Source organism: Amblyraja radiata, chromosome 7, assembly GCF_010909765.2.
Source record: "Amblyraja radiata isolate CabotCenter1 chromosome 7, sAmbRad1.1.pri, whole genome shotgun sequence".
NCBI lineage: Eukaryota > Metazoa > Chordata > Chondrichthyes > Rajiformes > Rajidae > Amblyraja > Amblyraja radiata.
Window position 1 is genome coordinate 67,593,746 of NC_045962.1, and position 21,079 is coordinate 67,614,824.

The window sequence follows — 21,079 nt, forward strand, 5'->3', positions numbered from 1 at the left end:
TGCCATGGCCTTGACCTCCATAGTCAAGGGATACATGTGAGGTAATGTTTGAGGCCAAAAGAGACCACACATGTCAGTGCGTACAAAATGTGTAGTTTGAGTGCTCTTCCTTTACACAGCACAGTTTCAGGTAGTTACAAACCTGATTGTTCTTTGAGTGAATATGAATTGTCATTTTTCATGCCGGAAAGGTTGACAATCTCATTGCTGATGGATTTTGTTTTGTTTTTATTTGGGGAACATTTACAATGTAAGAAATCCAAGACAGAATGGGAATCTCACCAAAATTAAGGACCACATTTCCTGAAAGGTTCTGAGAAACTCAGTAATAAATGCAACATAATTCTGCTCAGGGGTAAACCAATTATTAACACAATGCCTTTTGTTTAAAGAGTTGTGTGAACACATCTCTTACTTAATTTTTTTCTGGTATTAAACATCTACTTTAAAATGAAATTGCAGACATTAACACATAACAACATTAGGAAGAGCTTCAGTGAAATGTTAGCAATAGTCTTCAGTGTGCATGCTTAGTATCAGGATAACCAAGTGACAAGATTAATTTGAGATGGATTGGAAAACAATTACAATTAAAAAAGGCCTAAACTAGTGAGAAAGAAAATACAGAATTACATGAAAATGTATCAACTATATTTTGATCTCAATGTGTGTACTGTATAACAAACATAATATAAAGTAGCTAATGTAAGATTTTTAAAACAGCAATAAGGAACAAAAGGATTGCACTGTAATGTTACAGAAAGTGATTAACTAACTTGGGAAAAAAAAACCCAGACAGTGTGGTGAGTGAATGGGTAATGGGGCTAAGGGGTAAGATTTGATTTGACCAAAGAGAAAATGAAACAGTTTGTATCAAAAGGGACATGTAGGGGGTGTGACACCATGGTGAGAATAAACAGCTCAAAGTAGTTGACAGACTTCAACAAACTAAAAACCTCTGTTCTTTAAAGTGACTATACGCCACATTAGGCCTTAGGCTCTTGATGTCATTGTTTAGCATTGACTGTTTTGAACAGACCCACTAGGCTGGAGTCAATTGAAATTAAAACCATGTAATGTAATAAAGGGATACTCCTGAAGTGTTTTCAATCAAACAGATGGGGATCTGGATCAGGACAGCGTGTGAATGGCTGAGTTCAATGATTAAAAGCTAAATTTAAACAAGGATGTATTCAAATGGAGCAGTTTTCCAACTTGGTGCTTTATACGATTTCGATATGACAATGAAATACCACTGCATGGGATAACCTCTCAGAGTGAGTTTGGTTTTAGTGTACATAAGAGAATAAGACCTGCAAAAGTTCCAATTTATTTTCAAAAGAATTGCAATGTTTTTAACAGTAGTGCATTTATAGAGTGAAATTGGACGATTACTTTCGAGTCATGTGTGCTAATTGTGTTTTAATAATGATTCAAAATGAAGATATATTCAATTAGAAATCATAAATATGTTATCATACTCTATTAAAAGTATTACATTGTATTTGTAAGAGAAAGTTCTTATTTTAAATTCAAAATCAGATGAGGCCTTAGCAAATGCATGTCATTGATATGTTAATACTTTTCATTTGAGTAAAGTCATATTTTCCCTACTTTATAGAGCACCTGGTAAATATATATTGCGCTATATACTTGTGCAACAATTCAGTAAAGTTAAAAAGATTCAACATTTTTTCATTTACTCAACATTTTCTTTTACTTAAATAATAGCTCCAAAGCAATTTATTGCCCTTAAAGGGAATAAATCAACCCATGAATGCATGATATTAAAATATATATGGAAGCTTTTTACTACAAATCCACTATTCTTCATGCACTTCTACGTCTTCATAAAATAAATATAATTTAAAATTGTTAAAATTATCTCTCCTGGTCACATATGTTATTTATCTTCAAATTCATCCAATTTTTACAAACGTCTGACTGGACCTTAAACTTGCCTCATCTGATGGAATTCATGCCAAAATTCACTTTCTATTTCAGGCCCTCTCTGCACATTTATTGCTGTACCTGAACAATACCTCTGGATTGATTTTCAAAATAAACAAATAGAAGCAGTCAGCGGGGTAGCCTTTGGAAAAAGCCCAGAGCACTGATTTTTCAGGAATAAATTTTTATTTTACAACTTAAAAGTATTCTAGAGTTAATAGCATTGAACAAGATAAGGAAAAACAAAAGACAATATCACAAGACAACAGATATCTGAAAGACCTATGAAAACTCCACAGTACTTCTGGAGTACTGACCATGTTAGAAAGTGCTAAGCTTGTCATGATTGTGTCCTCCAAAAAATAAACATCTGGAAGAAACTGGTGATCTGTGATATGGTTGGATTCATCCAGTTACTTAGTGAACTTTCAATAAAAATAGCCTCTTTCCTGCTCTTTCAGCCACAATGTTAATGTGGGTGGTAAATACTGGTCAGTAATTATATAAAGATCTTGATCTGGCACTCAAAACATATGTTGTTATGAATAGAACTGATAAAGCAATCAATGGTGAGCAACTGATTGCAGGTTAACTGGAGACTATTAAAATACTGCAGATGTTAAATATCAGAAATAAATCAGAAAATGCTGGGAATATTAAGGAGCTCACTAAAGTGGGTGATATTGTAAAAAATTAAGATGGTTATCAAAAAATATGGCAGGCTCTTGATCAGCTGGGCATAAACAGCCTCTTTCTAAGGAATGGCAAACGGAGTTTAATGCAGTTGTGTGCAAGGTGTTGAATTTTGGAAAATGAAACCCGGGCAGGACTTTCACAGTGAATCGTAAGGCCCTGGGGAGTGTTGTCGGGCAGAGGGATCTTGGAGTACAGGTACATAATTCCCTAAAAATGGGGTCACACAGGCAGGTGACTAGCGGGGTGCCTCAGGGATCTGTGTTGGGTCCTTTGTTGTTTGTCATGTACATCAATGATCTGGATGAAGGGGTGGTAAATTGGATTAGTAAGTATACAGATTATACCAAGATAGGGGGTGTTGTGGATAATGAAGAGGATTTCCAAAGTCTACAGAGTGATTTAGGCCATTTGGAAAAATGGGCTGAAAGATGGCAGATGGAGTTTAATGCTGATAAATGTGAGGTGCTACACCTTGGCAGGACAAATCAAAATAGGACGTACATGGTAAATGGTAGGGAATTGAAGAATACAGTTGAACAGAGGGATCTGGCAATAACTGTGCATAGTTCCTTGAAGGTGGAATCTCATATAGATAGGGTGGTAAAGAAAGCTTTTGGTATGCTAGCCTTTATAAATCAGAGCATTGAGTATAGAAGCTGGGATGTAATGTTAAAATTGTACAAGGCATTGGTGAGACCAAATCTGGAGTATGGTGTACAATTTTGGTCGCCCAATTATAGGAAGGATGTCAACAAAATAGAGAGGGTACAGAGGCGATTTACTAGAATGTTGCCTGGGTTTCAACAACTAAGTTACAGAGATAGGTTGAATAAGTTAGGTCTTTATTCTCTGGAGCGCAGAAGGTTAAGGGGGGACTTGATAGAGGTCTTTAAAATGATGAGAGGGATAGACAGAGTTGATGTGGACAAGCTTTTCCCTTTGAGAATAGGGAAGATTCAAACAAGAGGACATGACTTCAGAATTAAGGGACAGAAGTTTAGGGGTAACATGAGGGGGAACTTCTTTACTCAGAGAGTGGTAGCGGTTTGGAATGAGCTTCCAGTGGAAGTGGTGGCGGCAGGTTCGTTGGTATCATTTAAAAATAAATTGGATAGGCATATGGATGAGAAGGGAATGGAGGGTTATGGTATGAGTGCAGGCAGGTGGGACTAAGGGAAAAAAGTTGTTCGGCACGGACTTGTAGGGCCGAGATGGCCTGTTTCCGTGCTGTAATTGTTATATGGTTATATGGTTAAAAGGGCAGATAGAATAAATGAGATTCCCATATTTATATGGAGCCCTGATGTGACTGCACCTGGAATATTGTGTAGAGGCCTACAGAAGGAAGGAGATACTCAAGATAGAGGGAGAGATATTAAGGTTTACTAGACAGATACGTGCCATGGATAAATAGTCCCAAGGGGAAATAAATGGTAGACTGGGCCTATAATTGGAGTTTAGAAGAATGAGAAGTGATTTGAATAAAATATAAAACTTACAGAAATTGATTGTGTAGGTGTAGGGGTGATTTATCTCTTGTCTGGGGCATTTAGAATCAGCTTTGACTACTTTAATATTGATGGTTCATCCTGGCCTATTTTAGCTCCGTTGTACTTCTATATCACAAGATAAATCAGGGGTCAACAGTTCAAGACTGAGATAAGAAAAAATGTCTTCATCCAGAGCAGTTTATGACGTAATTTGCACATACAATGATGCATTCAACATGCCTAAGCCTCAGCCCTGCAGTACCAACAAAAATGGAAGAATGATATGCAACCCATGGTCTTCTTTTTAAATTCCCTATAAACTAGAAGCATGTCTAGAAGTGACATGTGTTAGAAGATCCTAACTGAGAAGTTAACTTGTAGCTATCAGTGTCTGCCTGCCTGAGTTCTTAATGCTCTGCAGTTTTCATAATACTACTGGGGCGCACAATGCTTATTACAGCTATGCATGGTAGAGATACATGCTGCAACTCCTGCAGTGATGAATCTGTGCTTTGCACTGGCTTACGGCCACTTATGACACAGGACGCAATCTATGCTAATAATGGTAGGTGGGGGAAGTGCGACCACAAAAGTGGTGGAATATTTCCCCACGTTTTCTCACACTTCAAAGCCAGCCTTTTTGTATCTCTGAAATGTAGCTGCCATGGGAGAGTTCTTTAAGGCAGAGTCCCACCTCCTGTGTTTCTCATTACAAAAGATGCATCATCTGCAGCCTATGCAGGCCTTAGGGAGTTGAGCAGATAACATTGTTATGCTGCAATCAGAAAAAAATGTGTTCGAATCTTGTTTATAAGATAAACTTTCCCAGTTTTGCAATGTTTTTACAGTCCTTGATTGGGTATTTTCCAGACCAGTTTAATAGACTAAATTAGGGTGATTCAAGTTTCTAGGCAATAGATTTATTTTTTTATTTTTATGTATATTTAAATTGTCAACCCACCTTCTCTGACTAACTTAATTTCAAATTATTGAAATTTGCTTAAAGTATATGAAATGTGGCAGGCAATAATTTGTGGGACCTGCTGTCTAACCAGAAATTGGGATGGTTGGTAGATGAGGTAGCAGAGTGTTACTTAATGGTTACTTAATGGTTTATTTAGATGAGAGGCAGCCTGGTTTGGTTCCATGCTAGTTTGAACACGGCATCCAACTTCCGATACCCTCATGCAGTCTATTCTCTTGCACAACAAGTTATCATGCTACAGACCCCAATGGAAAAATTATGTGCACATTGCAAAGGTGAATCACCAAGGAAGTTCCCCATCGGATTTTCCAAGTGACTCAAAAAGACCTGCAAATAGTCATAATTACGTTTTGCTCTGGAGGGGGGGGGGGGGGGGGGGGTAAACAATTTACAATTGTAAACTATGTGGCAAAAAGGGTATTATGCCATTGAATTTCAAAGCACATATACTTTCAACCTATCAGCAACTATTCAAAAAACATTTTCCATCTTCAGCACAGTTATTTTTTGGAGATTTAACTCATTTGATGGTCTGGATAATGAAAGTCCATGTCAACATATAGCATCTGGTGTCGTTCAACACCAATGCAATTACACGTTCCTGTTTTAAATTTGGTCAGGCAGAAATGTCTTTAAACCTGTTGTGAAAAATTGGATTTGTTTTTAGCTATGATAAAAGTTAGCATTCAGGTTAACCTATCAACAAGATGGTGTTTCAAATTTTTTTTTTAACCTGGGCTTTACATTAATAACAATCTGCTTGTTATTTGAGTGCTGGGGTAACGTTTCATACCTGTTTTATTTTTTTAAGTACAGCAGTAAAAAAAAATATTTTCTGGAAAGTGAGTGTGATGAAGTAATGCCCAATCCTACTGCTCACTCCTAACTAGCACAAAATTCAAGCAAAGGAAGGGAGTTATCTTTAATTCCCTTGTACGTGGCAGAGTTGACACATGTAAAGTAATAGCTCATTTTCAATTGCCATGTTGAGCATATGTCTCATGTTGGCTCTGCAAGGCCTGCAGGCCGGTCCCATGAGTTCAGCTCAGCCAGCAGTTGCTGCCACTACGCAGCCCCTCTTAGCCTTGAATGCTAATAGCATTGAATCATGTTCAGTAGTGCTGTTAATTTTTTCAGCAAAAGCATTATGGGTATAAGTGTACCTGACATCTTCAGTCATGAACATGAACCTTTATGTCCTTTTGTTTGCGTGTATGTGTGTGCGTGTGAAAGAGAGAGAGAGTGCACACCATATTCCTGCAGATGGTATTGTACTGAATATGTTCTTCTGTGGAAAATTGCACAGCTCGAAACCTCTAGGTGCAGGAGGCTGTTAACGGTTGCTGATGATAGTAGGCAAACATTAACATAATAATTAGTGTCTTGTAATTGTTTCATTAAAACCAGTTGTTCCATTTCTCTTCATGTTTTCCCAGAAGAGAAGCTGAATTTGGATGACAGCCAGTGGGAGGACATCCACGTCGTCACAGGAGCACTAAAGATGTTTTTCAGAGAGCTGCCTGAGCCACTTTTTCCATTCGGCTTTTTTGATCAATTTGTAGACGCCATAAGTAAGTGCAATACAATATTAATTTAACCCTCAGAGCACTAAAGGAGCAATTTGCAATTCTACACTCCACCACTTAACAGGATGAGGTTAATATTTTTTTTTAATTTGCAAACAGAATGGCATCCATAAATCAGTGCCCTAAATGTAATTGTGTTTATTCAGTTCCAGTTTCTTAATATTCATGACAGCAATTTATTTTGTTATTTTTTTACACAATTGTATTTTATCTAATGTTGTTACACAGGAAGATGCAAGCTGTCCCGTGTAAATTTACAGCCAATGTACATAAATCTTTATCATGATGTCAATAAGGTGATTTCTTCCAGCAGTTTCAGAATATTGGTAAATGCTGGTTTAGTTATCGCACTCCATATGCCCCATTTTGTTGGTTACAGTAAGGTTTTCATAGTTAAATAGTCTTATTGTTTCAAATCTGGGATGGTTTAGTTTTGTATAGGAAGGAAGTGCAAATGCTGGTTTACTGAAAATGGACACAAAATGCTGGAGTAACTCAGTGGGACGAGAAGGAATGGATAACGATTCGGGTCAAAACTGTTCTTCAGACACATTTGAAGAAGTGTCTCGACCTAAAACATCACCCATTTGTTCTCTCCAGAGATGCTGCATGATCCGCTGAGTTACTCCAGCATTTTGTTTCTATCTTTATGGTTTAGTAATCTTTGATTTGTTTTTGGGATGTTTTTGCTATCAACTTTTTTAAAGAAATAATGCTGAATGAGGTGGACCTCCCTTCAACCTCCCTTCGACTATGATGAAGACTATCTACAACTACCTTTGACTACCTTCGACCACCCTCGATTACCTACGACTAACATGCTGACCTACTACGACCTACTACGACTAAACCTACGAGTAAAAAAATATCGTTTTTTTCCATGGCGACCTTGTTTAACTCGCGGGCATTTTTCAACATGTTGAAAAATACGCCGCGACATAGCTGAGGCCTCGAGTACACGGGGACTACTCTTGAGCATGAAGGAGAGTTACAAAGACCTCCTACGACCTTGTGCCGACCGTGCAGCGAGTAGGTCGCCCACGTGGGACAGCCCCTTAACTCCCCTGTCCATAATTGCTGCTCAATGGTCTTCCCACAACCAAATATCTTGCTCTGATGCATAGGATATCGCTTGCTGATCAGAAGCAATCTGAACTTCAGGAACAAGGTATGGACAGTAAAGTGGCTTCTGGTATGAAAACAAGGAAGTCCTTTGCTCCAAAGTGCTCCTGAAAGCTTTGAACACACCTCCAGTTTTGCTGGGCACCAAACGCAGGAGGATAAATAGATGTTCATTAAATGTCTCTGATATTTACACACACAAAATAACAAGCCGCAATGAGAAGCAATTTTATTGATCCTAGGGTTAGGATGCTTAAGATCTTTGTGAGAGCAAGACAGGATAGATGCTGAGATGCTTCCACTGATGGTAGAATCTAGATTGAGGGGGCTTACATATCCACAATATAAAACTGACATGCATAGCAAATTATTCTCGAAAACGATGATGAATCTTTTGAATTCTCTGTCAAGCTACATCACTGGAGATACCGAAAGGAGAGGTAGATACGTTTCTTAAGTACCAGGGTATAGAAGGCTATTTGGAACTGGCATCGAAGAAGAGTTGAGGCAGTAGGACAGATCGGGCAGGATCATAATGAACGGTGACACAGGTGGTTTACTCCAGCTACTAAATTTGTATTTTTGAGTAAACACAAGTTAACCCAAATGGGCGGTAAGGTGGTGCAGTGGTAGAGTTGATCCCTTATGGGCCTGTCCCCCTTAGGCAACTCTTTAGGCGACTGCCAGGGACTAGTTTTAATGGAATTCACCTACGACACCTGTGGACAAACTACGACAGCACCTACGGCAACCTACGACAGTAAACGTTATCGCCATTGTCGCCCAAAAATGTTCAACATGTTGAAAATTTTGCGGCAGTCGCCAGTAGTCGCCCAAAAAATCACCTAAATGGGACAGGCCCATTACAGTGCCAGAGACCCAGGTTGGATCCTGACTATGGGTTCTGCCTCAAGAACGGAGTTTCTACGTTCTCCCCATGACCGCGCAGGTTTTCAACTGAGTGCTCCCTTTCCCCCCACACTCCAAATATGTGCAGGTTTATCGGTTAATTGGCTTCAGTAAAAGTTGTAAATTGCCCCTAGTGTACAGGATAATGCTAGTGTATTGGGATTGATGGTCAGTGTGGGCCTGGTTGGTCGAAGAGCCTGTTTCTGCACTGTATCATTAAACTAAACTAAATTAAACTGAACACATTTTTTAACAATTGTTTTAAAATTAGTTAACTAAAAGCACACTGAAAAATGTTAATCTGAAAAAAATTGTTTTGAAAGGATGAGCTTGCCTTCCTCATTATATTCAGATCTTTAGCTCTACACTCACTCCCCTTTGAAAGTGACGCAGTAGAGAATTGGTGGGGCAGTCCCTGACCTCACTGCCGAGAAACCTCAGCAACTTGGAGCTAGATGGTAGCAAAAATGATAGATTTTCCCCTCTGAATCAATCCATAAGTTCAGGACTTACACATTTGACAGGGCATGCACAGATGTTGCATTGGTATTGGGGGCTGGGTACTGACATAGATAGAAAATTGTTTGGCAGACAGAAAACAAAGAGTAGGGATTAATGGGTCCCTTTCAGAATGGCGGGCAATGACTAGTGGGGTACCGCAAGGTTTGATTCTGGAATCGCAGCTATTTACAATATACATTAATGATTTAGATGAAGGGATTCAAAGTAACATTAGCAAATTTGCAGATGACACAAAGCTGGTGGCAGTGTGAACTGTGAGGAAGATGCTATGAAGATGCAGGGTGACTTGGACAGGTTGGGTGAGTGGGCAGATGCATGGCAGATGCAGTTTAATGTGGATAAATGTGATGTTATTCACTTTGGTGGCAAAAACAGGAAGACAGAAAATTATCTGAATGGTGTCAAGTTGGGAAAAGGGGAAGAACAACGAGATCTGGGTGTCCTTGTTCATCAGTCACTGACAGTAAGCATGCAGGTACAGCAGGCAGTGAAGAAAACTAATGGCATGTTGGTCTTCATAACAAGAGGAGTTGTGTATTGGAGCAAAGCATTCCTTCTGCAGTTGTACAGAGTACTAGTGAGACCACACCTGGAGTATTGTGTGCAGTTTTGGTCTCCAAATTTGAGGAACGACATCTTTGCTATTGAGGGAGTGCAGCATAGGTTCACAAGGTTAATTCCCGGGATCGTGGGACTGTCATATACTGAGAGAATGTAGTGGCTGTGATTGTATGCTCTGGAATTTAGAAGGATGAGAGAGGATCTTATTGAAACATATGATTATTAAGGGATTGGACATGCTAGAGGCAGGAATCATGTTCACAATTTTGGGGGAGTCCAGAACCAGGGGCCACAGTATAAGGGGTAGGCCATGTAGAACGGAGATGAGGAAAAACTTTTTCACCCAGAGAGTTCTGAATCTGTGGAATTCTCTGCCTCAGAAGGCAGTGGAAGCCAATTCTCTGGATGCTTTCAAGAGAGTTAGATAGAGCTCTTAAAGATACCAGAGTCAAGGGATATGGGGAGAAGGCAGGAACGGTGTACGAATTGTGGATGATTAGCCATGATCACAGTGAATGATGGTGCTGGCTCGAAGGGCCGAATGGCCTAATCCTGCACCTATTGTCTATTGTTCATTGTCTATCATTTGCGAAATGCCAGTTGTCCCATTCAAATAAAATCCCACAGAGATGTACACTAAGTCATGAAAATCAATACCGTTTTAGCTTAGATTGATTTTAAAATATGATACTAAATATTTTTTGTCTATTGTCTATTGTCTATTTTTTACCATTACACCAATGGCTGGTATAAAAGTGGCACATGAGGCCCTTTAATTTCAATATTGCTTCCGATAAGCCAAAAGCTATCATTGGGACTCAGGTGAATTAACATTTATTCAGGCTATGACTTTTGTTAACATATGTAACTTTGTGATGGAAAAGTAATCACAGTACTAAAGTCCCGATTTTGTATGGACAATTTATGGAATACTGAAAATAATTATTATACTCTGAAGATAAATATAGGTGATGCCATAAGTTATAAGACTGAATACTTGAAATTTGGTGTGCAAGCCCACAAATGTCGTGTTAGTAGATTCAGCAGCTCATGAGGACCTAAAAAGAGCATTAGAAGCATGTGGAGGTCAAAAAAACATCTACAAAAAGATATAAGGGTGAAGACTTAGCAAATGGAGTAAATGTGGAAAACGTGAAATTGTCCAATTTGTTATTAAATATACAAAAATATGTGTACTGTCTGAATGTTGAGTGATTGTAGAGATTCACAGGCGACTGTATGCCTCAATGCTTGATTAACAAAACAGGCATATACAGGCGCAAAGGGTAATTAGGAAAGCTCGCAAGAAATTATTGTTTATTGATCGGGGAATTCAATACAAATGTAAGGAGGTATGGTTTGGTTATATTGGCACAGGTGAAATCAAGACTGGAGGACTGTATATGGTATTGTTCTTATTTAAGGAATAATGTTAATATGTTCAAAGTAGTTCTGAATTTTGCTGGACATAGCTGTAATGGATGCATTGTCTTGTGAAGAAAGATTGAACTGAAAAGTTTGCTGGACTAATAGTTGGAATGAATGGATTGTCTTCTGAAGAAAGGTTGGATAAGCTAATCCTCTGCCTGCTGGTGTTCGGAAGAATGAGATTGGGCTGGATTGAAATATATGAGGTCCTGAGGGGTCTTGAAAGATGGATGTGGGAGTATGTTTCCTTGAGGAAGAATTTAGAAAAAAAATCATTGCTCATAAGAAAGGAATCATCCATTTAAGGCCCAGTTGGAGCATTTTTTATTGTTCTTTAAATGCTATGAGATTTTGAAACTTTGAGCATGTTTAAGACCAAGATAGATTGATGAAAAGGAAGTGATGGATTACTACAAGTGGATGGCACTGCAAAGTTGGGTTTACAATTAAATCATCAATTATAATTAATTAGCTGGAAGGTTTGAGAGACTGAATGGTTGATACCTGTCCGTGATTCATATGTTTATATGCTCAGTTTTTAGAGTTTGTACAAAGGAACTCTCTCAATTGCCTGTTCCATCAATGCAGATTACACAAAGAATATATGATAGATACATTTGAGCCTTTGGGACTGTTGGGCAAAGAAGCCAGATTGGTGCTTTGGGCTAACTGCTGGGTAGAGCAATAGTGGCAATGATCAACCTAAGGGAATCGGTGGAGATATTGTTCAGTAAGGAGCAGTGGTAAGGAACAAAAGTTGGATTGTTTGTCAAAGTGTACGAATGTAGACCATGGTGTATGTGTGGGGTTATAAAACCAGTGATAGATTGGCAGTAGGATATATTAGCTATCTGATCAAAGTTGTTGGCTCAACAGAGGGAGTGTCAGAATTGGTTGGATCAGCTGTGCATTTGACAGCCGCAATGTGGAGTCTGCAGTCAGTAGTGAATCAGGGCAGATCTGTGGCAGGGCTGGTAGGTCATCTAGAGTTACAAGTTTAGGGGTCAGGCGAGTGTTATTGAGTGGGTGGTGATGAGGATGTAAAGGGTTGGTGAGAGCCTGAAGAAGAGGCATACATTCAACTTAAAGAGTGCTTATCTGTGTTTGATTCCCAACATCTGCCTGGGACTGCTCAGGCCCACATCCTTTGTCAAAGGCCCTGGACAAGTCACTGGAGGAAACCACGGACTTTCAAGAAGTCGCTGATTTTGAATTATGTTCACTCTTCAATGAAAGTGCCTGTTTCGATGCATTATGTGGCCTACCTTGTGGGCAAAATAACTTCCTTTTTCTCCTTCTTCAATATGGATATTTGTTCAATTTTCATATAATTTAATTTTCAGTTTATGACAATGAAATAATAGAAACATCAAATTTATGAACTAGTCATAATGCATTGCTTCCTAAATATTTACTCCCAAGTACTTTCCTGATGCCCTTCCAAATCTCTCCTATTTGTGCTATTCCTTTTTGAAGTTTATTATTGAAACTGCTTTCACTGTCCTCTAAAGATCATAAAAAAACATTGCCCATCAGGCAATGATCGCACTATTGTTTTGTTTTACCTGTAATAATGTTGCATCAATGTTTCCAGTCCTATAGACCAGTGCAAATAGTCTCTGTATTCTACTGAACCCTTCATAACTTTGAGCAGTTCTGTTACATCTTCTCTTAACATTTTTGTTTAAAGTACAGTATAATGCTTTTGGCCCTTCACAAACTTCCACTTCTTCATTATAACTTAAAAGTACTCTAGGTGAAATGCACAGTGCACAGTAGTGGAGCAATAGAGTTGCAGCCTTACAATGTCAGAGACCTGGGTTCAATCATGACCACGGGTATTGTCTGTATGGAGTTCATACGTTCTCCCTGTGACTCCGTGGTTTTTCTCCGGGCGCTTCAGTTTCCTCCCAAACTCCAAAACCGTACAGGTTTGTAGGGTAATTGGCTTCGGTAAAACTTGTAAATTATCCTTAGTATGTAAGATACTGTTATTGTACAGGGTGATCGCTGGCCAGGGCTGACACGGTGTGGGCTTGTTTTTGCAGTCTCTAGAAAGTCTAAATATGCTCCCATTTTCTGCTGTTCTTCTTCAGCAATCTCTCAGACAAGGGGAAGCAATTCATCCAACTCTGTTTCGGGAATCTGGTATTTGGCATGTGAGTGACATGACCTGCCCAACATAGCTGACTGAGTGCAACCAGGGGCTCAATTGAACTAATACGGCAATCAAAGTTCTTTATTAAAAGCTGCCTCAACTTTCATGAAAGATGCAGACAATGCATATAGAATTATGGAAATAACTGCATGATTCTGTTCCACTTCAATACATAAATTAGATGAAAAATTGAAAACATACTGATGTGTACAGTTCTCAAACCAAAACTGTAAATTAGAATGAATTATTTTGACACTTTGTTTTTTTCTTTGTTTTTTTTTTCTTTTTCAGAAGAATAGTATTGTGATTTTCCAATTCCAGTCTCTCGGTTTTTGAATGGGAAATGCAACAGGGTTTTCACCCCATGTACCTGTCACACTTCATTTATTGACCTGATCTGTCGGACATTGTTACAGATCTATTAAATACGTTTCATCCAGAAATATTCTGCTTTCCGTATCCTGCAAACAGTTTAATAAATACAATTTGGTGATTACATTGGTAATTCCAATGATAATAAATTAAACATGTACATCCTCAAAACATATATTGTCCTGTATTTCAAGAGGAAATTAAAGTAATAGAAACATCTTTGCAAGGGAGGGATGGAATGGATGTGACCATCGTTTAAAGCAAAGGCATAGTTAGAAACATAGAAACATAGAAAATAAATGCAGGAGTAGGCCATTCGGCCCTTCGAGCATGCACCGCCATTTGATATGATCATGGCTGATCATCCAACTCAGTATCCCATCCCTGCCTTCTCTCCATACCCCCGGATCCCTTTAGCCACAAGGGCCACATCTAACTCCCTCTTAAATATAGCCAATGAACTGGCCTCAACTACCTTCTGTGGCAGAGAATTTCACAGATTCACCACTCTCTGTGTAAAAAATGATTTCCTCATCTCGGTCCTAAAAGTCTTCCCTCTTATCCTTAAACTGTGACCCCTAGTTCTGGACTTCCCGAACATCGGGAATAATCTTCCTGCATCTAGCCTGTCCAACCCCTTAAGAATTTTGTAAGTTTCTATAAGATGACCCCTCAGTCTTCTGAATTCCAACGTGTGCAAGCCGAGTCTATCCAGTCTTTCCTCATATGAAAGTCCTGCCATCCCAGGAATCAGTCTGGTGAACTTTCTCTGTACTCCCTCTATGGCAAGAATGTCTTTCCTCAGATTAGGAGACCAACACTGTACGCAATACTCCAGGTGTGGTCTCACCAAGACCCTGTACAACTGCAGTAGAACCTCCCTGCTCTTATACTCAAATCCTTTTGCTATGAATGCTAACATACCATTTGCTTTCTTCACTGCCTGCTGCACCTGCATTCCTACTTTCAATGACTGGTGTACCATGACACCCAGGTCTCGTTGCATCTCCCCTTTTCCTAATCGGCCACCATCCTTACGGTCTGAACGACAATAAAGGAATTCAATTAAATTCAATTCAATTCAGATAATAGTCTACTTTCCTGTTTTTGCCACCAAAGTGGATAACCTCACATTTATCCACATTATACTACATCTTCCATGCCTTTGCCCACTCACCCAACCTATCCAAGTCACCTTGCAGCCTCCTAGCATCCTCCTCACGGCCAACACTGTCCCCCAGCTTCGTGTCATCCGCAAACTTGGAGATGTTGCATTCAATTCCCTCATCCAAATCATTAATATATACTGTAAATAGCTGGGGTCCCAGCACTGAGCCTTGCGGTACCCCACTAGTCACTGCCTGCCATTCTGAAAACGACCCGTTTACTCCTACTCTTTGCTTCCTGTCTGCCAGCCAGTTCTCTATCCACATCAATACTGAACCCCCAATACCATGTGCTTTAAGTTTGTATGCTAATCTCTTATGTGGGACCTTGTCGAAAGCCTTCTGAAAGTCCAGATATAACACATCCACTGGTTCTCCCTTATCCACTCTACTAGTTACATCCTCGAAAAATTCTATAAGATTCGTCAGACATGATTTACCTTTCATTAATCCATGCTGACTTTGTCCAATGAACTCACCACTTTCCAAATGTGCTGCTATCCCATCTTTAATAACTGACTCCAGAATTTTCCCCACCACCGATGTTAGACTAACTGGTCTGTAATTCCCCGTTTTTTCTCTCCCTCCCTTTTTAAAAAGTGGGGTTACATTAGCTACCCTCCAGACCTCAGGAACTACTCCAGAATCTAAAGAGTTTTGAAAAATTATCACTAATGCATCCACTATTTCTGCGGCTACTTCCTTAAGTACTCTGGGATGCAACTTATCCGGCCCTGGGGATTTATCGGCCTTTAATCCATTCAATTTACCTAACACCACTTTCCGGCTAACCTGGATTTCACTCAGTTCCTCCATCTCATTTAACCCCTGGTCCCTTGCTATTTCCGGCAGATTATTTATGTCTTCCTTAGTGAAGACAGAACCAAAGTAATTATTCAATTGAGGTAGTACTATGGAAAAATTATTAACCAAACAACCATGACTTAAGATAATTGTAACTGATGGCTGGGGCAGCACAATTGCAACTACTGAATTATTATCATATTATATCATATCATATCATATCTTCTATTATTATATAAAAGTCTGCGGCTGCCGGCGTCCGTCCGACGTCCGGCGTCTGTCCGGCTGCCTGTCTGCCTTTTGATTAGTTTCCATCGTGTGATGTCACAATGCCCAATGCTCACATATGTCCAATCGGGATGGATCCATTTACATATGCCTTTGCACCAGCCCCAGCCCCAGCCCCTGGTGAACGTTCCATCGTGTGATGTCACAATGCACAATGCTAACAGATGTCCAATCGGAATGGATCAATTTACATATGCCTTTGCACCAGCCCCAGCCCCAGCCAGATTTCCACCCCGCAACCGTGCTGTGGAGGAACAGACCCAATAGACCCAGGTGGTTAGTGTGACGCCTCACCCCCCCCCCCCCCACCCCCAAACGCGCATTGGGGAAACAGACCCAACAGGTCTGCACTTGGTCTAGTTATTATATAAAAGTCTGTGGCTGCCGGCATCCGTCCGACGTCCGGCGTCCGTCCGGCTGCCTGTCTGTCTTTTGAATCGTTTCCATCGTGTGATGTCACAATGCCCAATGCTCACATATGTCCAATCGGGATGGATCAATTTACATATGCCTTTGCACCAGCCAGATTCCCACCCTGCAACCGTGCTGTGGAGGAACAGACCCAATAGACCCAGGTGGTTAGTGTGACGCCCCACCCCCCCCCCCCCAAACGCGAGTTGGGGAAACAGACCCAACGGGTCTGCACTTGGTCTAGTTATTATATAAAAGTCTGTGGCTGCCGGCATCCGTCCGACATCCGGCGTCCGTCCGGCTGCCTGTCTGCCTTTTGAATCGTTTCCATCGTGTGATGTCACAATGCCCAATGCTCACATATGTCCAATCGGGATGGATCCATTTACATATGCCTTTGCACCAGCCCCAGCCCCAGCCAGATTCCCACCCCGCAACTGTGCTTTGGAGGAACAGACCCAATAGACCAGGTGGTTAGTGTGATGCCTCACCCCCCCCCCCCCCACCCCCCCCCCCCCACCACCAAAACGCGCGTTGGGGAAACAGACCCAACGGGTCTGCACTTGGTCTAGTATCTACTAAAACTGTGTGTGTGTGTGTGTGTGTGTGTGTGTGTGTGTGTGTGTGTGTGTGTGTGTGTGTGTGTGTGTGTGTGTGTGTGTGTGTGTGTGTGTGTGTGTGTGTGTGTGTGTGTGTGTGTGTGTGTGTGTGTGTGTGTCATTTTGCATGTGAAATGCATCTCCTTGAAAACTAGACGCCAAAGTGTGTGTGTGTGTGTCATTTTGCATGTGAAATGCATCTCCTTGAAAACTAGACGCCAAAATGGGAACATTTTTACATATTTCAGTAGAGACTTTCCTTGCGAGTTTAGAAATCCACTCCTCTGTAAATTTTTGGTACGTTATTTTCCTGACTTTTTAATTAAAATTGTTGACCAATCTGACCTTTTATTTAAATCTGACCACTGCCCAGCTGCTGACATTACAATAACAGTGACATTTTTACATCTTCTGGTAGAAAATGTCCTTATGATTTCAAAAATCCAATATAAATTTGGTTGATTATTTCCCGAGATATTTACTAAAATTGATCACCAAACTGACATTTAAAAAAAATATTAGTTGCCCAGCTCCTGACCTCACAATGCCTATGCACCTGGCCCAACTGCCTCTTGGCCCCGCCCGGCCCCAACCCCCAGCCTGGCTGCTGGTCCCACCTGGCCCCGACCTGCTGACCTCACAATGCCTTTGCACCTGGCCCAACTGCCTCCTGGCCCCACCCCCCCAGCCTGCCAGGTTGTTGATTCCATTGTTTTTCATGAATTGAATTGAATCCTAGAAAGGGAGGGGGTGATGGAGAGGCGGGAAGGGAGAGGGGAGAGGGGAGAGGGGAGAGGGGGGGGGCTTCCCTCTGCCCTCTGCCCTCCACCCTCCCTCCCCTCTGCCCTCCCTCCACTCTGCCCCCCCTCCACTCTGCCCCCCCTCCACTCTGCCCCCCCTCCACTCTGCCCCCCCTCCACTCTGCCCCCCCTCCACTCTGCCCCCCTCCCTTTCTGCCCCCCTTCCTCTTTGCCCCTTCCTCCCTCTCTGCCCTCCCCCATCCCTCTCTGCTCCCCCCCCCCCTCTGACCCCCCTCCCCTCTAGGAAGTGGTGAATATTGGGACCTATGGGTGAGTGATGGAGTATTGCGTTTGAGAACCAAGCCTCCCCAGTGAAGCAGCGCCCCCGCCCCCCACCACCTCTCTATCTCTACCCCCCTCCCTCTCCCTTTCTACCCCCACTCTCTGCGCAGTTGGGGGTTATGCATGAGTGGATAGGGCCGGGGATGGGGTAAAAGGAGCAAATTAATAATATTAATATAATATCAAGGCGGGGTTAGTGTGTGTGTGTGTGTGTGGGGGTGGTTAGTGTGTGTGGTGCCGAAGTCCCCCCCCCCCCCCCCCCCCCGGCGGGTCTAGTTAACCATAAGTTAATGCCTGAAGCAATATCTGATCCAATAAGAAAGAATTACAACTTAAACTCTTTCCTCATCTACAGTTTTCAAAATAATTGTGTTTTGTTGTATGCTCCATAATTTCACTACAAAAAAGCTCTGCCTTCATTTTTAATTACTTTTGACTAGTCAATGGCAAAAGAAAAAAGAAAAAAAGTGCTCATCATCGGCGGTCATTCGAAACAAGTATGACTGTCCTCTCCTCTCCATAGGGTTGTCTACTTGTGGGTCTGCAGATGTCTGTAGACGCCAATCCGCGATCCACACACCTTGGTGCCACGTGAGCAGTGGAGAATGGTGGTGGTTGGTAGCCGTCGAGCCCCCTTCTCTCTCCTTACGGTGCTGTCGCTTTATCTCTGTGACACGGCGTAGTTCCATTTTGTGACGTGCAGCTCCTTCCTGCACGGATTTCCTCCAGGAGTGCCTGTCCAGTGCAATGTGCTCCCAGTTGCTCGATGTGAAGTGGAATTTCTTCAGACTGCTCTTGATGTTGCCCTTGAAGCGTTTCTTTGGCCCGCCTGGGGTTTGCCGACCTTCCTTCAATTGAGAGTACAGGATTTGTTTAGGGAGACATGTGTTGGACATGCAGATGACATGGCCAGTCCATCGAAGTTGGTGCTGCATTATTGTGGTGGTGATGCTGGTCATGTTGGCTTCCTCCAAAACGCTGATGTTGGTGCATTTGTCTTTCCAGCTGATCCTCAGAACCTTTTGTAAGGCTCTTTGATGGTATTGTTCCAGAGCTTGCAGGTGTCTGCTGTAGGTGGTCCATGACTCGGCTTCATATATACAGGGTGGAGAGGACAACGGCTGTAGACCAGCAGTTTTGTTTGAGCCTTTAGGTCTCGGTCTTCAAAGATTCTTTTCCTGAGTCTGGCGTAGGCTCCACTGGCACAACTCAGGCGATGGTTGACCTCAGAGTCGATGTCAGCTTTTGAGGAAAGAATGCTGCCAATGTAGGGGAAGTGGTCAACGTTTTCAAGAGTGGTGTCGTCCACTTTTATAGTGGGCTGGGTAGACGGATGGTTGGGTGGAGATTGATGTAGGACCCGGGTCTTCTTGATATTTAGGCTAGGCCCATGGCTCTGTATGCCTTGGCAAAGGCAGTCAGGATGCCCTGGAGGCCTTCTGCAGAATGCGCTGCAATGGTGCAGTCATCTGAGTATTGAAGCTCCATGATGGCGGTGTTCCCGACTTTGCTCTTGGTCTTCAACCTATTAAGGTTGAAGAGCTCATCATCATTGCGATCCCCTATGGCAGCTCTTAACCAATGAGGTGAAGTATGGCACCAATGAAGATGACAAACAAGGTGGGTGCAATGATGCACCTCTGTTTAACCCCCGTTTCCACAGTGAAGGGCTCGGACTCAGAGCCGCAGTTGCTGAGCACTGTGACCGACATGCCATCATGTAGAAGCCTCAATATTCTGATGCACTTGTCGTGACAACCGTACCTTAATAATATGCTCCAAAGAGCCTGGTGGTCTACCGAGTCAAAAGCCTTTGTCAGGTCTATGAAGGCCATGTACAAAAGCTGCCTTTGTTGACGGCATTTTTCCTGGAGTTGGTTGGCTGCTGTGAATATCATGTACTAATGATGAAAGATCAGAAATAAAAGGTAAACTGGTGTTCCAGGTATTATTTTTAATTGGTAAACTGCTGCGACTACTGTTTTACATGCAATAACAATCACAGTCTGTGAAATTAATATGCCCAAGTAATCTGATTTTAAACTTACATATTCAGTTTGTATCTATTACCACTTTCTGCTGGAATTACATTGTCTTATTTCAATGGCAAATAAATTCCCAACATCACAATTTTTCCAGTATTGCATAGGCCTGAAGAAGGGTCTCGATCCGAAACATCACCCATTCGTTGTCTCCAGATATCCAGCCTGTCCCGCTGAGTTACTCCAGCTTTTTTGTGCCTCTCATCCATTTCATTGACCTTGAGTTCTCCCGGCTACCACACAGTGTGCACACATTTCACCCATCACTTTACTTCTTTCCCCTCCCCTTTCACTCATTTCCCACCTCTTCCATCTCTGAGACCTCCCTTTTCCCCCCTCCCCTACGTCCTATTCCACCCAGAGCCCTCCCTCTGATTTCACATTACGATCCTGTTCCCTGCTTGTCTGACACCCTTTTGTCTCGTCTCTAGCCTTTGTCACTTACTCCACCCATCTATGATTCACCACTCCCCTCATCTGTATCCACCCATCACTTGCCATGCTTTGCCCAATACCTCTCTTTTCCTGTTTTTTCCTCCTTATTCCATCAATCTGAAGAATGGTCTCCAATCCAAAAAGCCGTCTGTCCATTTCCCTCCACAGATGTTACCTAGCGTGCTGAGTTTGTTTTTGTTCTAGATTCCAGCACCTGCCATCTTCTAAGTCTCTTGATTCCACTACGTAGCTTTTTGTCCCCACTTGACACTCTCTAGCCTTGTCTCCATGTCTATCCTCGTGCCTCAACCCCCTCCTTCCTGACTCCCTATGCCTTTTTTTCTCCTTGACTGCTTACCCATCGACCACTGCCTCCCAACCCATCCCTTTCTCTCCCACCTGGCCCCATCTACCCGTCACCCTTTCTCAATACACCTATCACCTACTAGCCTGTCTGTCTGTCTCACCCCTCC

At 41.9% G+C, this 21,079-nt stretch overlaps 1 protein-coding gene across 1 annotated transcript in view; it reads left to right on the forward strand.

Annotated features, from left to right (window-relative positions):
• Nucleotides 1-21,079, forward strand: part of arhgap15 (Rho GTPase activating protein 15) — a 722,875-nt gene that overhangs the window by 593,770 nt on the left and 108,026 nt on the right. Inside the window, exon 13 of the mRNA XM_033024704.1 lies at nt 6,558-6,692. Coding sequence (XP_032880595.1) covers nt 6,558-6,692 — 135 coding nt within the window. The remainder of the gene's footprint in view (nt 1-6,557; nt 6,693-21,079) is intronic.